Source organism: Oncorhynchus mykiss, chromosome 13, assembly GCF_057628025.1.
Source record: "Oncorhynchus mykiss isolate SJ-2025 chromosome 13, ASM5762802v1, whole genome shotgun sequence".
NCBI classification, from domain to species: Eukaryota; Metazoa; Chordata; class Actinopteri; order Salmoniformes; family Salmonidae; genus Oncorhynchus; species Oncorhynchus mykiss.
The window spans coordinates 32,270,099-32,285,667 of NC_143034.1; the positions used below are offsets into that span (position 1 = coordinate 32,270,099).

The 15,569-nt window shown below is 47.2% G+C and overlaps 1 protein-coding gene and 1 non-coding gene across 9 annotated transcripts in view; both read left to right on the forward strand.

Moving 5' to 3' along the window:
• The window catches only part of LOC110486004 (ubiquitin carboxyl-terminal hydrolase 34), a 57,821-nt gene extending 43,373 nt beyond the window's left edge, over window positions 1–14,448 (forward strand). For 5 of the 8 annotated variants that reach the window (XM_036940655.2, XM_090196033.1, XM_036940660.2 and 2 more), the window contains 20 exons: window positions 75–228; window positions 485–541; window positions 702–806; window positions 2,173–2,320; window positions 3,661–3,791; window positions 5,922–6,095; window positions 6,415–6,588; window positions 7,137–7,292; window positions 7,865–8,022; window positions 8,538–8,616; window positions 9,155–9,281; window positions 9,888–9,995; window positions 10,168–10,272; window positions 10,647–10,771; window positions 11,184–11,307; window positions 11,419–11,498; window positions 11,689–11,829; window positions 12,163–12,309; window positions 12,571–12,727; window positions 12,945–14,448. In XM_036940655.2, coding sequence (XP_036796550.2) covers window positions 75–228; window positions 485–541; window positions 702–806; window positions 2,173–2,320; window positions 3,661–3,791; window positions 5,922–6,095; window positions 6,415–6,588; window positions 7,137–7,292; window positions 7,865–8,022; window positions 8,538–8,616; window positions 9,155–9,281; window positions 9,888–9,995; window positions 10,168–10,272; window positions 10,647–10,771; window positions 11,184–11,307; window positions 11,419–11,498; window positions 11,689–11,829; window positions 12,163–12,309; window positions 12,571–12,727; window positions 12,945–13,726 — 3,232 coding nt within the window. In that variant the 3' untranslated portion in view covers window positions 13,727–14,448. The remainder of the gene's footprint in view (window positions 1–74; window positions 229–484; window positions 542–701; window positions 807–2,172; window positions 2,321–3,660; window positions 3,792–5,921; window positions 6,096–6,414; window positions 6,589–7,136; window positions 7,293–7,864; window positions 8,023–8,537; window positions 8,617–9,154; window positions 9,282–9,887; window positions 9,996–10,167; window positions 10,273–10,646; window positions 10,772–11,183; window positions 11,308–11,418; window positions 11,499–11,688; window positions 11,830–12,162; window positions 12,310–12,570; window positions 12,728–12,944) is intronic. The other 3 variants (XM_090196032.1, XM_036940658.2, XM_090196036.1) reach the window with 1 other exon arrangement.
• LOC118938611 (small nucleolar RNA SNORA44) lies at window positions 10,384–10,516 on the forward strand. Its single transcript, XR_005035818.1, has one exon. It is a non-coding gene; the product is annotated as a small nucleolar RNA SNORA44 (small nucleolar RNA).
• Window positions 14,449–15,569: the final 1,121 nt, after the last annotated feature.

Below are 15,569 nucleotides of genomic sequence, written 5' to 3' on the forward strand. Positions count from 1 at the left end.
ATCCTCCCCCTTCTTCATATGCTTAATTTTTCATCTTCTTTCTAATCTCCTTTTCTCCCTCCCTCTCTCTCCAGACACCTGACTCTGTCCCAGAGTGACATGGCAGCCCTGACCGGGGGGAAAGGCTTCCCCTTCCTCTTCCAGCACATCCGAGACGGCATCAACATCAGGCAGACCTGCAACCTCATCTTCAGCCTGTGTCGCTACAACAACCGCCTGGCCGAACACGTACGTTTAACGCTCGCACACACACACACACACTAACGCACGCACGCACCCACAAACAAACACGTCGCCGTTGTTAATGGTAGACCCTGGCCGTGACCTCACTCTCCGAGGGTGTCTCAGAGAGAGTTGGGATTTGCATAAAGCACAATTGGTATTAATACAGACTTTTTTACATGTTTGAAATAGGACAAATATAGGCACCCACCAAATTATTATTACATAGAGGGGCATAATTTCTCCTGTGTTTTTATTCCAGATTGTATCCATGCTCTTCACCTCTATCGCTAAACTGACGCCTGAGGTAAGCACTGATGTGAGAACCTATACTTTTAATACATAATGCTCTGTCTATTATCCAACTCAATTATTAGTTTGTACAAATCTCAATTTGTCCCTCATGTTCTCTACTTCTTTCTCTCCGTCCCTCTCCTTATCTCCACCCTGCTCTCCGTCTCCCGCTTCTCCTCGTCTAGGCGGCAAACCCTTTCTTCAAGCTGCTCACCATGCTGATGGAGCTGTCAGGTGGTCCTCCGGGCATGCCTTCCTTCGCCTCTTACATCCTACAGAGGATCTGGGAGGTACGGTCACACACACACAAACATCAAATCTCATGTTATTTGTCACATGCTTCGTAAACAGTGACCGGTACGGGCCCTTCCCAACAGTGCAGATAGAAAAATATAAATAATACAAGGAATAAATAACTAGCTTGGTACTGGTACCACGTGTGTGTGTGTATATAGCCAAGTCGATGTACAAGGTAATTGAGGTAGATATGTACATATAGGTAGGGGGTAGAGTGACTAGGCAACAGGATAGATAATAAACAGTAGCAACAGCGTATGTGATGAGTCAAAAGAGTTGGTGCAAAAAGGGTCAATGCAGGAAGTCCAGGTAGCTATGTAGCTGTCTAATGGCTTGGGGGTAGAAGCTGTTCAGGGTCCCGTTGGTTCCAGACCGCTCGCCATACAGTAGCTGAGAGAACTGTCTATGACTTGGAGTCTTTGGCAATTTTTAGAGCTTTCCTCTGACACCGCCTGGTATCGAGAGCCTGGATGGCAGGGAGCGTGCCTCAGTGATGATCACCTGCCTCAGTGATGTACTGGGCCGTACACACTGGCCTCTGTAGCGCCTTGCGGTCGGTATACCAAGCAGTTGCCGTACCAAGCGGTGACGCAGCCAGTCAAGATGCTCTCAATGGTGCAGCTGTAGACGTTTTTGAGAATCTGAGGGCCCATGCCAAATCGTTTCAGCCTCCTGAGGGGCAAGAGGCATTGTCGTGTTGGTGTGTGTGGACCGTCTTAATTCCTTAGTGAGGAACTTGAAGCTCTCGACCCGCGCCACTACATCGCGCGGATGGGTGCGTGCCTGGCTCTCCGTTTCCTGTTGTCCACGATGTCTTGCTGACATTGAGGGAGAGGTTGTTGTCTTGGCAGCACACTGCCAGGTCACTGACCTCCCTATAGGCTGTCTTGTCGTCGGTGATCAGGCCTACCACCGTAGTGTCGTCAGCAAGCTTAATGATGGTGTTGGAGTTAGGTGTTGCCACGCAGTCCTGGGTGAATAGTGAGTACAGGAAGGGACTAAGCACGCACCCCTGAGGGGCCCCAGTGTTGATGGTCAGAGTGGCGGATGTGTTGTTGCTTACCCTCACCACCTGGGGGCGTCCCGACAGGAAGTCCAGGATCCAGTTGCAGAGGGAGGTGTTCAGAGTACTGGGAGTCCCAGAGTACTGAACTTAGTGATGAGCTTGGAGTGAACATAGTCACATAGGTTCATCTGATTCATTGTTCTTTATCAAGTTACTTCAGTTAAACATAAATGTATCTATGTATTTGTCCTTAATTCACTTAGTCAAGTTATTTCAGTTGATCTTGACGTCATTGCCTAAAATATTCAGAATCTTATCCTTTTTGTTGTGTGTGTGTGTGTGTTCTCTCCCAGGTGATAGAGTACAACCCTAGCCAGTGTCTGGACTGGTTGGCGGTGCAGACCCCCAGGAACAAGCTGGCTCACAGCTGGGTGCTGCAGAACATGGAGAACTGGGTGGAGCGCTTCCTACTGGCCCACAACTACCCCCGTGTCCGCACCTGTAAGAACACTTGTGATGTCTCTGTCTGGAAGTTCTTACGAACTACACTACATGGCCAAAAGTATATGGACACCTGCTCGTCAAACATCTCATTCCAAAATCATGGCCATTAATATGGAGTTGGTCCCCCTTTGCTGCTATAACAGCCTCCACTCTTTTGGGAAGGCTTTCTACTAGATGTTGGAACATTCCTGCGGGTTCTTGCTTCCTTTCAGCCACGAACATTAGTGAGGTTGGGCATTTATTTTGGCCAAATAGGCCTTCCAATTCATCCCAAAGTGTTCAATGGGGTTGAGGTCAGGGCTCTGTGCAGGCCAGTCAAGTTCTTCCACACCAATCTCGACAAACCATTTCTGTATGGACCTCGCTTTGTTTAAATTTTATTTTACCTTTATGTAACTAAGCAAGGCAGTTAAGAACAAATTCTTATTTTCAATGACCACCTAGGAACAGTTGGTTAACTGCCTTGTTCAGGGGCAGAACAGGGGCATTGTCATGCTGAAACAGGAAAGGGCCTTCCCCAAACTGTTGCCACAAAGTCGGAAGTACGGAATTGTCTAGAATGTCATTGTATGCTATAGCGTTAAGATTTCCCTTCACTGGATCTAAAGGGCCTAGCCCGAACCATGAAAAACAGCCCCAGACCATTATTCCTCCTCCACCAAACTTTACAGTTGGCACTATGCATTGGGGCAGGTCGTGTTCTCTTGGCATCCGCCAAAGCAAGATTAGTCTGTCGGACTGCGTGATTCATCAGTCCAGAAAACAAGTGGACTCTGGAGCAGCGGAAAATGGCAATGAGCTTTACACCTCTTCAGCCATTGCTTGGCGTTGCGCGTGTAGTTGCTTCGCCACCATGGCCTTTATTTTGCCTTTACCTCCCTTATCTCACCTCATTTTCTCACATTGTATATAGACTATATTTTTCTACTGTATTATTGACTGTATGTTTGTTTTACTCCATGTGTAACTCTGTTGTATGTGTCGAACTGCTTTGCTTTATCTTGGCCAGGTCGCAATTGTAAATGAGAACTTGTTCTCAACTTGCCTACCTGGTTACAAAACTTTCCCCATAAAACAATCCCCTAAAACAGGTTCCTTAAGTGCCCTTTTCAACTTGTTTTATATGTTACTCCCTCTCTCGCTTCCATCCCCACCTCTCACAGAGAACCAACAGAGAGCTAGGTACCACTGTTGTCCACTGCACTCATCCCCATCCTTCTCTTCTCACTCTAGCAAAAGAACGATTGTGTGTAGTTAGCCTAGAAATCTTTTTTTTAAAGACAGACATTTAGGCTAAACGCTGCTCCAACTCTGAAATCCTCTTTCTGACCCTCCAGCGGCAGCCTACCTCCTGGTCTCCCTGATTCCCAGCAACTCGTTCCGCCAGATGTTCCGCTCCACGCGTTCCCTCCACATCCCCACGCGGGACCTGCCCCTGTCCCCCGACACCACCGTGGTGCTCCACCAGGTACGGTTACACGCTGCAGTCTTTCCTCCCTGTGTTTTTATTCGTGTTTAGGTTCTACTCCAGGTACAGTCGGACACTGAGAAACGCTCAAACCAGAATTATTCACCCAGCCTGGATGCTTCAGCTAAATAGCGTAACATGCAAGCATGGCCGGCCTCCTCGTTGGGCAGGATTAGGCGTCCGCCTATGGCGGCAGACTGACTGAGGGCGCCATTTTCCGATCTAAACTGACCAAGGCGCACCAACAAAAACACATAAAACCTCACGGAATTCTGGCCAAAAACAATTACAGTTTCTTTCAACCAGTGGCATATGGGCTTTATAGGTGTGCTCTGATGCCGCCCTGTGATGAGCAGTGCCCACTTTGTCGAAGACGGGGGGGCCATTCCCAGCGCACTTCTCCAGGGTGCTGTTGCTGAGATGCGGCGCACCACCAACGTTCCGTCAAAAAGAAAATCGAACATAAATCACATGTCAGATATCGTAGAAAGAGTATGGGGCCTTTTCTGTAGCCAGCAGGCTGGAGATCAAAACGTACGACGATGTTTTAAGACGGACACTTTTTACATCGTGCAGGTTTCTCTGATCAAAATAAATGGCGCCCAATCGCCGACGACAAATGCGCTGTCACGTTAACAAACAACATATCCTGAAAACAGGACAGGTCAAAGTAACATGGACAATATAGAATCTACTATCACAGGGAGTTCCCCCCCCCTTTGTCATGATCAGTGGTTTCAAGTTTGTGTCTGTGTATTTTTGACAAGTTGACCATAGAGAAAAAATCTAATATTTCTGCATTACGTGTTGATTCTACCCAAGATGAAGACGGCTTGTCTGATGAGTGTGCGGCTCTTCTTGAATTTAGTTTATATTACGTGTTGTGCAAACACATTGCAAATAGACTCAGGATAAGTCCTGATGAAGTTGGGTAGCTGACATTCGGAGCTTAAATAGCCAAATTGATTAGTCACAGGACCAATAAAGCCAATGCAGCGGCCTGTTTTACAAATGGTGGGCCTACCCGGGTGTATGGGCATTCATAAAATTCCATGGCTGGTCGACATGGTAGGCTGCACCCCAGTAAACACCAGCCAAGGTCCTTTTTTTTGTGTGTGTCTCGCCTAGGGCGGCAGAGAGGCGAGGACCCGGCCCTGCATGCAAGTTACACAAGCATATATTTATACCCCGACTAGGCGGATTTCCCCTTCTTGTATGTCTAAGATAAACAATTAGTCTCTGTTGCTGGGCGGAAACTAGGTCTGTGCCTCTTTGTTAGTGTCCAGAACCTTTGTGGGCCGGTGTGTCTGTGAGGGAGAGAAAGCTGCAGTTAGTGTCATTGGCGCCCCTCTGGCCCCCCTCGCAGATGTTTCCTCTCTCTTCAACTATTGTCCTCTCCTTGCCCTTGTTCCTCAGAAACTAACTTAGCTCAACAGCAACCCAACTATTGTCCTCTCCTTGCCCTTGTCCCTCAGAAACTAACTTAGCTCAACAGCAACCCAACTATTGTCCTCTCCTTGCCCCTTGTCCCTCAGAAACTAACTTAGCTCAACAGCAACCCAACTATTGTCCTCTCCTTGCCCTTGTCCCTCAGAAACTAACTTAGCTCAACAGCAACCCAACTGTTGCTCTTTTACCTACTTCCTTAGCATCTTAATATACAGCACTAACAGTGTCTGACCTGAGACCTACACGTTCTGTGCTTCCCCTTTGCCGCTACAATAACAAGCTCCAACAACCAAATCCATAACAAGACTACTACTAATGAGCGTATTATACAATTATAATGGGCTCAAATCAAACGGTTTCCATCATCAGTGACGTTTCGACCAATCAGGTCTTGGCAATAATATCCATTTGCTGGTATTTTTTGATCACCTACTCAGATATCTTCTAGTTCGAAGACTTCAAGTACAGATATTTTATTGAAACTGGGAGAAGTGGATGTAATTTACAACCCGTGAAGGAGACTTACATAATACAATTTATTGACAAGATACAGTATGTACAACGATTAGATGGAAGTGTACGTGTTTCACAGGAACTGTTTTGAAATTGTGTGTTTATTTTGTGTGAAAACGAAAAATACAGAAAAATATCTGTAGTCTTTCCCTTTTGCTCCTGTACCAGGTGTACAACCTGCTTCTGGGCCTGCTGGGTCGGGCCAAGCTCTACGTGGACGCGGCGGTGCATGGGACCACCAAGCTGGTGCAGTACTTCAGCTTCATGACCTACTGCCTCATCTCCAAGACGGAGAAGCTCATGTTCTCCGGTTACTTCATGGACCTGTGGAACCTCTTCCAGGTGAGTGGGGGGGGGGGGGAATTGAGTGGGCTAAATGAGAGTGGGATTAGATTTGTCACATTAGTCATTTAGAAGTTAGTCTCTTTGTGCATTCACTGCACCACACTAGAATAACTAAATACAGGCGTTTTGGTTCATCTCACGGCATGAAAATGAAGTCTATTAGTTTCATTTAGATTTGTTTGGTTCCTTTTTCTCTTCCTCTGTGGTGTGTTCACCTGTACACACCTTATTGAATAATAACTAGTGATAGTAATGAGATAATTGAGTTGCAGTAAGAGAACTTCTCTGATCTTTCACCATGTCCCTCCCCTCTCAGCCCAAGCTGTCTGAACCAGCCATCGCCACTAACCACAACAAGCAGGCCCTCCTCTCCTTCTGGTACAACGTGTGTATGGAGTGTCCCGAGAACGTCCGTCTGGTCGTCCAGAACCCCGTGGTCACTAAGAACATCGCTTTCAACTACATCCTGGCCGACCACGACGACCAGGAGGTGGAAATAATACATTTTAGCTGCAAACCCCCCCTAATTATTAAAAAACGAATAATATTAACGAAATGAATCTAGTTTTCGAGCAGAGGCAACAATGTCCCAGCTATAGAAACGGTACCACTTGGTCAATCGTTGGGAAGCATGACGGTAAACGGGGCGAAGGCGATACCTCTCTTAAACGTGTTTACCAAGTTGCATGATTCTAGCTCAAAAAGGTGATGAGTTATGTGTAGTGCATGTTGGCCACAGCGCCTCCGAGGCCTCACGCTACCATGGCACTGCCATATCCTACTGTCCTTTCCAACTGAAGTTTTACCAAATTCCATTGCCCCTACGTCCAACAGTACAATAGTTATAACCTTCAGTGAAAGAAGCGCCTTCCACTGGCAACGAGAGCGGAGAGAACTCAACTTTTTCTGAGCAATTTATCCAGGAACACATTGTAAATGTACAAAATGTTACTAGCAAAAACACAACCGCCAAAGAATGAAGGTGGCCCAGTTGCTGGAGGTGAGTCTGAAAGCCTGCCTGAAATGATTTACCAACAGGTGGTGCTGTTCAACCGGGGAATGCTGCCGGCGTACTACGGCATCCTGAGGATGTGCTGCGAGCAGTCACCCGCCTTCACCCGCCAGCTGGCCTCGCACCAGAACATCCAGTGGGCCTTCAAGAACCTGACGCCGCACGCCAGCCAGTACCCAGGGGTGGGTGGTCCGGCTGACTGACTGACTCTGTCCCTTTGTGTGTAATGGGAAGATGACCTGATTGACTGGGTGCTGGTGTGTGTTGCCTGTTCGTGTGACTGTCCGTCTGTATTTTTTTCTCTCTTACTGCGTCAGGTCGACATATCTCATGCCTCTGTTATACTGCCTGTGTCCATGACCCCTCAGGCGATTCATTAGTCCCTTGTGACTTGTCCACTATCATCCTCTAAGCACTTCATGAGGAGATCAGATGGATAGTAGTAGGGAGTAGGGGCTAGGCCTCTGAGATGTTTCTACGTAGTCTCTCTGTCTCCGGTATGAGGTTGATTTGCGTTTGTCTCTGTTGCCTCTCTGACCACTGTCTGGTGTGTCTGTGTGTTTGTCCCCCTACATCTCTGACCACTGTCTGGTGTGTCTGTGTGTTTGTCCCCCTACATCTCTGACCACTGTCTGGTGTGTCTGTGTGTTTGTCCCCCTACATCTCTGACCACTGTCTGGTGTGTCTGTGTGTTTGTCCCCCCCGTACATCTCTGACCACTGTCTGGTGTGTCTGTGTGTTTGTCACCCTGCAGGCGGTGGAGGAGCTGTTCAACCTGATGCAGCTGTTTGTGGCCCAGCGGTCGGACATGAGGGAGGAGGAGCTGGAGGACGTCAAGCAGTTTAAGAAGACCACCATCAGCTGCTACCTCCGCTGCCTGGACGGACGCTCCTGCTGGACCACACTCATCAGGTAAAACAGAGGGGGTCGCGCACGCGGAGGGGGTCGCGCACGCGGAGGGGGATGTAACAGTATAACTTCAGACCGTCCCCGGGCGCAAACCAGGGACCCTCTGCACACATCAACAACAGTCACCCACGAAGCATCGTTACCCATCGCTCCACAAAAGCCACAGAGGGATCGCGCACACAGAGGGGATCGCGCGCGCACACTTGCCACCAGGATCATGTTCATCAGGCACCACGTTGAAGAAAATGGACTGAAACAAGGACTACCTGGAATGGTCCAATAGGACACAATCATTTGTTGCAAAACGTTGTTTTTTTAAAATTCCGTTGCATGCCCTAAAACACGGCCCAGATCTGCAGAGTTAAAAAAAAAATATGAACTCACGGCAACTTAACCAGAGAGATGTCTGATGCCTTTTAGAGAATCATATGGGCACTGTTTTACTTTTGAGATGAGAGCACTGTGAACTACGGTATATGTCCATGATATAGTGTAACTGTGTTTTGTGTCCGTCGCAGTGCCTTCCGCGTGTTGTTGGAGAACGACGAGGACAGACTACTGGTGGTCTTCAACAGAGGCCTCATCCTCATGACAGAGGTACGTCAAGACCTTCTGCACTAATTATGGTTATTAGGCTTATAACGAACCGTTCATACATGGCTTCATTTCACTGGCTTCTATATTATAATTTTGAGTTAGTTGTGGGGTTGGGGTAAGTCTCGTTGCCACATTTCCAAGTCTCTTGTATCACTCGGCCAGCGGAAATCAAGGTTTGGTTAACGGGTTCAAAGTGTAAATAATATTAGCGTTTAATGTAGTATTATTCAGTATCCGATATAAAATATTCTATATATTTTTTTAAAAGTTTCTCAATGTAAAGAGTGTCAGCTGTTGCATTTGACGTGCCCCCCCCCCCCCCCCCCCCCACCCTCTCCATCCTGCTGTCTAACACATGATGTGACATGATGTTGGTAGTTTGATGAAGTTTCTTCATTGTGAACTGTATCCAGTAAAATAATATTTTACTATAAAGTGTAGGAACGTTAACTTCTTAGGCCGAGGGTTCTAGCGTAGGCACCGGTTTGTCATTTGATGTGCCCCTCTCGCGCTCTCCCTCGCCCTCTGCTTCCTGCAGTCGTTCAACACCCTGCACATGATGTACCACGAGGCCACAGCGTGTCATGTGACGGGGGACCTGGTGGAGCTGCTGTCCATCTTCCTGTCGGTACTCAAGGCCACGCGGCCCTATCTGCAGCGCAAAGGTCAGCGAAAACTACCCTCCCTCCCCCTTCTCCTCTGCATGTTGTAACCGTAATGGGGTACAGAGTTCATCTTTACAGTTAATTCGTTCCGCTGTATCCTAAAAATATTTTATTTGAGTTATTTACATATGTAAGAGTAATTGTATTAGAATTCATGTGGCGATTTGAGAGCTATGTACATATTTATGTTGTATTGGATTACGCTATTGACTGCAAGTACCAGAATGCCTTTCAATAGGAAGTTTTAAAAAAAACTTTATTTTTATTGTTCTGTAGAATCTAAAGTGGTAAAATGTATTATTACTAAAAAGAAGCTTTCATCTCACCACCAACGTCCCTAGTCAATTACTTTCACGATAGTTATTCTACGCTGACCACCTACCTTGTAGCAAAACCTCATTTCCGAGTCAAATGTTCTGTCTCCCATTGACATCAATGCATGACTGAAGGGAAAGTTAGGATTCACCCCCCCCCCCCCCCCCCCCGTGTGAATAAGCCCTGTGTTCTTCTGTCGGAGCCTTTTTGTTTACTAGAGCTCAGTGACTTGCCTTTCTTTATTTAGGGACCCTGTAAAGTCTCTGTGTAACCTGTGTTGTTCTCCTATAGACGTGAAGCAGGCTCTTATCCAGTGGCAGGAGAGGATCGACTTTGCCCACAAGCTGCTCACCCTCCTCAACTCCTACAGCCCTCCGGAGCTCCGCAACGCCTGCCTGGGTAAGAACACACACAGTTTGGATAATATTTGACCACATTTTCCCCTCTAAACTATTCCACATAGTATATACAATAGACCTTTGGAACAATTCCAATCACTTGAGGGAGTACCTGTTGTATGTAATATGAGATGTGATGTCACTAGTAGTTCCTGGTTATTCCCCCCCTCCAGATGTTCTGAAGGAGCTGGTCCTGTTGAGTCCCCATGACTTCCTGCACACTCTGGTGCCCTTCCTGCAGCACAACCACTGCACCTACCACCACAGCAACATCCCCAGTGAGTGCCCCCCTCCAGCTGCTACACTTGGAGCTCGTCTTATGTACTGACGAAAGTTAACGAGGACCAACGCAAGCGATCAGGGAAACAATGCCGACGAATAATACTACACAGCATGCTATCCTAAGGACCCTGGCTCTGTCTGTAGCCTCTGGTTCTCCAAGTGCATGCCAGAGTACCGGGGGAGTCTTTGACTGTCCTGGCCTCTCCGTGCCTGAGGCAGTCACTCAACTGTCCTACACATATCTAGAAAGTCACAACAACAAAAAAACAACGTATTTTCGTCCACAATCTCCCATTGGCGTAAATGTTGCTGTAGATTTGCGTAAGACCAGGTAGTATTTGTCTGAATGTGACCCTCCTTTTGTACACAGTGTCCTTTGGGCCTTACCTGCCCTGCAGAGAGAACATCAAGCTGATGGGAGGCAAGAACAACATCCGACCTCCCAGACCCGAACTCAACATGTGCCTCCTGCCTTCCATGGTGGAGACCAGCAAGGTGTGGTGTCTCTGAATACTACCACTGCTTCATGTCTCTTGGCCAGTTTGTCATTTTCTTAACATAAAGGCCATCTTTGGCACCAAGATCATGGCAAGTTTGATTGAACAGTGGTCTTGGTGCTAAAGAGGATGTTTATGTTTTGCGGGAAATCTCACCGCAGGTTGTTGTAAGGGAGATTGTTCTTGATAGCTCACCTGGCTAAGTAACGGTTCATTTAAGATGAGACCATCTGTCCTACCTGGTTACAATCATGGTTGGATAAGTGGAAGCTGAAGTAAATAAAGTGGTTTATGTATGCATGTTTCTTCGCAATTTCAAGGTCTGTTCATTTCATGTGTATATTTGCGCTAGTGTGGTGTTCCTGCTTTCATTGAGAAGGATCATCAACTTCCATGTCTCTCTCTCGCAGGGTAAAGATGAGGTGTATGACCGGATGCTCCTAGACTACTTTCTCTCCTACCACCAGTTCATCCACCTGCTGTGTCGAGTCGCCATCAACTGCGAGAAGTTCACAGAGACCCTTGTCAAACTAAGTGAGTGTGTGTGTGGATGCGTTTGTAATGTTACTGTATCTAATGACTAAAAAGGCTGTGTGTGTGTGTATCTGGTGTGTCACCAATGTGACCATGTCTCTCTGGTTCCAGGTGTCCTGATAGCGTACGAGGGCTTGCCTCTGCACTTGGCCCTCTTCCCCAAGCTGTGGACGGAGCTTTGCCAGTCTCAGGTAAATATCACACGCTTTCACACACACTTTAACACGCTCACTCCAATACAGTCACAATACTCAGACACAAATGTGTACTATTTCTCTCACTTGCAAAACACACTTAACACACATCCAAATCTACAAACACACGTAACACACAAAATATAATTGGTCGTTGTCACCAACATCTTGCTGTGCTGTTCTGTAGTCGGCCCTGGCTAAGACGTGTGTGAAGCTTCTGTGCGAGGACCCGGCGTTCGGCGAGTACATCAAGTGCATCCTGATGGACGAGAGGACCTTCCTCAACAACAACATGGCCTACTCCTTCCTCACCTGCTTCCTGCACAAGGTAGCCATCTTGGAGCCACCGCTAACCCATCTGTTTATTTCAACACCGACAGCCTCTGCTTTAGCCTGTTTTTATAGCGTGTCATTTCATGTATGCATCCAATGTTGATGCTCTACCAAGGTGTCATGCTGGTCTGAGTCCCAGATCTGTTTTGCCGTCTTGTCAACTTCAAATGACCGCAATGATGTTGGCAAGACTGCATAATCTGATCTGGGACTCAGGCTAACCTTGCTACTTGTAAATGCCATGTTGATGGGCCTTTCGAGTGCATGACCGTAAGTGTGTGTGTGTGTGTGTGTGTGTGTGTGTGTGTGTGTGTGTGTCATCTCTCAGGTCCAGAGCCAGGTGCTGTCAGGCCCCAGCTGCGCCAACCTGATCAGTCTGCTGGTGACCAACCTGCTGAACGAGTACCGCAGCCTACAGCCCGAGCTGGCCTCGCACCGCCTGGAGCTGAGCAAGACCAGCGGCCTCCTCAACGCTGTCCGTACCCCTTATTCACGCCCTTATTCACGCCTTATTCACATTCTGTTAGTGCACTATTCATGCCTTATTCTAATGCAATTCATGCCCTATTTACATGCTATTCATCCCTTTTTCACGCTCTACTCGGGCCTTATTCATGCTTACTCGTTAATTCCATAGTCATGCCTTACTAGATTGTCATTCCCTGTTCAAATGCTTTTCTCTACTAGATAATCACTGTTCTTTTGTCCCTCTCCCTCCCTCCCTCCCTCTCTGCAGGACCTGCGAGCATTGGCGTTGATGTTGTCCATACACACCCCCCAGGCGTTGGACCCGGCTCTGGGTCCGGCCCTACAGGAGTTGCTGTCCAAGTGTAGCGCCTGTGTGCAGCAACGCAGCGCGCTCGAACAGGAGGCCAAGGACCGCAAGGCCAAAGGTACGACACATACAGTATACTGTCACAAACTTGGAAAAATTGAAACGCATTGATGGTAGCCAATGTGTGGTGTCACTTAGTCCAACCCTGTTATCTGCTTACACTGTGTCATTTAAACTCATTGGGAAATGATGAATTGAAGTTGAAAATGCTAATGGTAGTACTTACCTGTACACAGATGTAAAGGTTAATCACCCGAGTTTCTTCTGTCTTTTAGCGGAGGAGGAGGGCGCCACCCCAGTGAAGCGCCGGCGAATGAGTAGCGACGACGGCCCCGGGGAAGGAACCAGCGCCGGCACCATCACCGGGGGTGTGACCGTATCCGGACCCACCTGCGCAGCCGCCACCACCTCCTCCCTCCCCCCATGTGTCGAGCTGAAGCCGGAGCACCAAGAGGCACTGACTCCCACCAGCACCTCGGACACAGAGACTCGGGACTCCTCGTCCCTCATCGACCCGGGAACCGAGCACGACCCGCCCTCACCGGATCCTACCGCTGCCACCAGTTGCAGCCAACCCCCTGGGGACGCCTCCCCCAAGGAGGAGAAGATGGAGGCTTCCTCTTCCTCCTCTTCCTCATCATCATCCTCTTCCTCCCTCCCGGAGACGGGAGAGTTGTCGTATGGCGGCAGCGGACAGGGAGGGGAGGAGCCGCAGTCGTCTCAGACTCAGCAGGCAGCCATGGCAGGAGCGGCGGAGGAAGAGAGGAGGGAAGCAACGGCGGCAATGGATGAGACAAAGGAGGCGAGGGAGACGGGCTCTAAGACTTGCGGAGGCTCGGCCACCCTGGCCTCGGAGGACCTGGCCTTCCCATCTGCCCTGGGCCTGGCAGGAGAGGGGGCAGAGGTCCCAGGGTGCAGTAGCCACGCCCCCTCGCAGGCTCTGACGAACTCTGCCCCGCCTCCGGACACCCTGGAAATGCTCTACAGGACAGTGGAGGCCACTATCGCCGTGGTTACAAAACTATCTGTGAAAGGGCCGTGCTCCGCCTCCTCGTGACATCCCCATTATTGCTCTCAGCGCTATGAGCCCTTTTTTAAAATCTTTTTTGTCTGTTATTTTTTTTTTCTCTAAGTGTATTATGCTCTTTCGTTTAACACTTTTCTTTCCCTGTTTTCATCCTTTCGTTTTTGTTTTCCATTTTCTGTGTGTGTTGCGTTGGCCTCTGCTGATGTGCTTCTATCAGTTCTTGTGCTCCGGTTTGTCACGCAATCACTCCTCCCCAGCTTCAATGGCAGAAGGAGGCTCTAGACAGCATGCTCCCAAATGACTATAAACATGCACAGCCGCCGATCCATTGGACGAAAAATAATTACTTTTTTTACCGATTTCCGAGTTCTTTTTGAAGTGATTTATTTGTTTTGAGGTTGCTGTAACGGGGAAAGGTTTACAGGAATTTTAGTCTCTTCTGTATGCAATTTAATTTGATTGCATTTTTACTCTGTATAAAATGGTGTCCTCTGTGCCAGTTTTGTACTTGATGAGAGGCAAAAAAAAGTTGCCTTGCTTTTTTTCTGTGGTTAATATCCAAACTAAGTTTACCTGTACATTAAAAAAGAACCACAAGAAACTTGATTCTGTAAAGAATCTTCTCTAGTTGTTGCCTGGCGGTGTATATGAAAACGATATATATATATATATATATAACTATATATATATATATATAATGGTGCTTTATTTGACACGATATCTGTGGGTGAAATAAAGCAGTCTTGGTGTAACAGTTGGAGCTTTATTTTATTTACTGAAAATACATTCCATAATCTATTGTCATTCTTGCTTCTTCTGGTTGTTTTGTTTCTTTTTTTAATTTATTTCGATTATAGGATCAATGAATAAAAATTGTAATCTGAATAATTATGAACTGACCCACAAATGAGCTATGATCATTTTGTTCTATAGCGTCCTCGCACATCCTGGATTACAATCTGATTGATTTAGCGTTGTGATTGATTTGTTTTAAAGGTGCCCCCCGTTACAGCCTTCACCGTGCCCGTCGGGTTTACTAGAATGTTTCCGGACTTATTCCGCCACACATTACACTGCTGTGAAGAACCACAATCATTTTAATTGAACCGTGTCTTTATCAAATCAATCGTGTCCCATTTAGATGGATGTATGTTTTCAAGGGAAACCTGGTCCGTAGACTGCAGCAGTTTTGAGAGAAGTCTTTGGGTGGACTGCGACAGTAATGGCCGCTATTATCAGCTCTGCTCTTGTTTTTAATTTTGATCCGTCTGGTTTTGCTTTATACCGTAACAATCTTAACATATGGTGTAAATCCTGCACAACCCAATGCTAGGTCAGTGTTTTGAAACAGTCTTGAAACTGTCCTTGAGAGGAGGACATGCGGTGTACTCAACGTTACCCAATCCTGGTCTTGAGAGTTCAGTGTGGTGTGTGTGATGGTATTTTATCATAATCATCCTCTCTGTAAAAATGTATTGATTTGTTACAGGGTTACTGAAGACAACTTTTACACAGGGACCCTTCAGGCAGCTGTGGAACTTAATTTCACCTTTATTTAACCAGGTAGGCTAGTTGAGAACAAGTTCTCATTTACAACTGCGACCTGGCCAATATGAAGCAATTCAACACATACAACAACAGAGTTACACATGGAATAAACAAAACAGTCAATAATACAATAGAACAAAATAAAGTATATATACAGCATGTGCAAAAGAGGTAAAATAAGGGAGTTAAGGCAATAAATAGGCCATGGTGGCGAAGTAATTACAATATAGCAATTAAACACTGGAATGGTAGATGTGCAGAAGATGAATGTGCAAGTAGAGATACTGGGGGCTGTTTACAGATGGGCTATGTGCAGTGATCTATG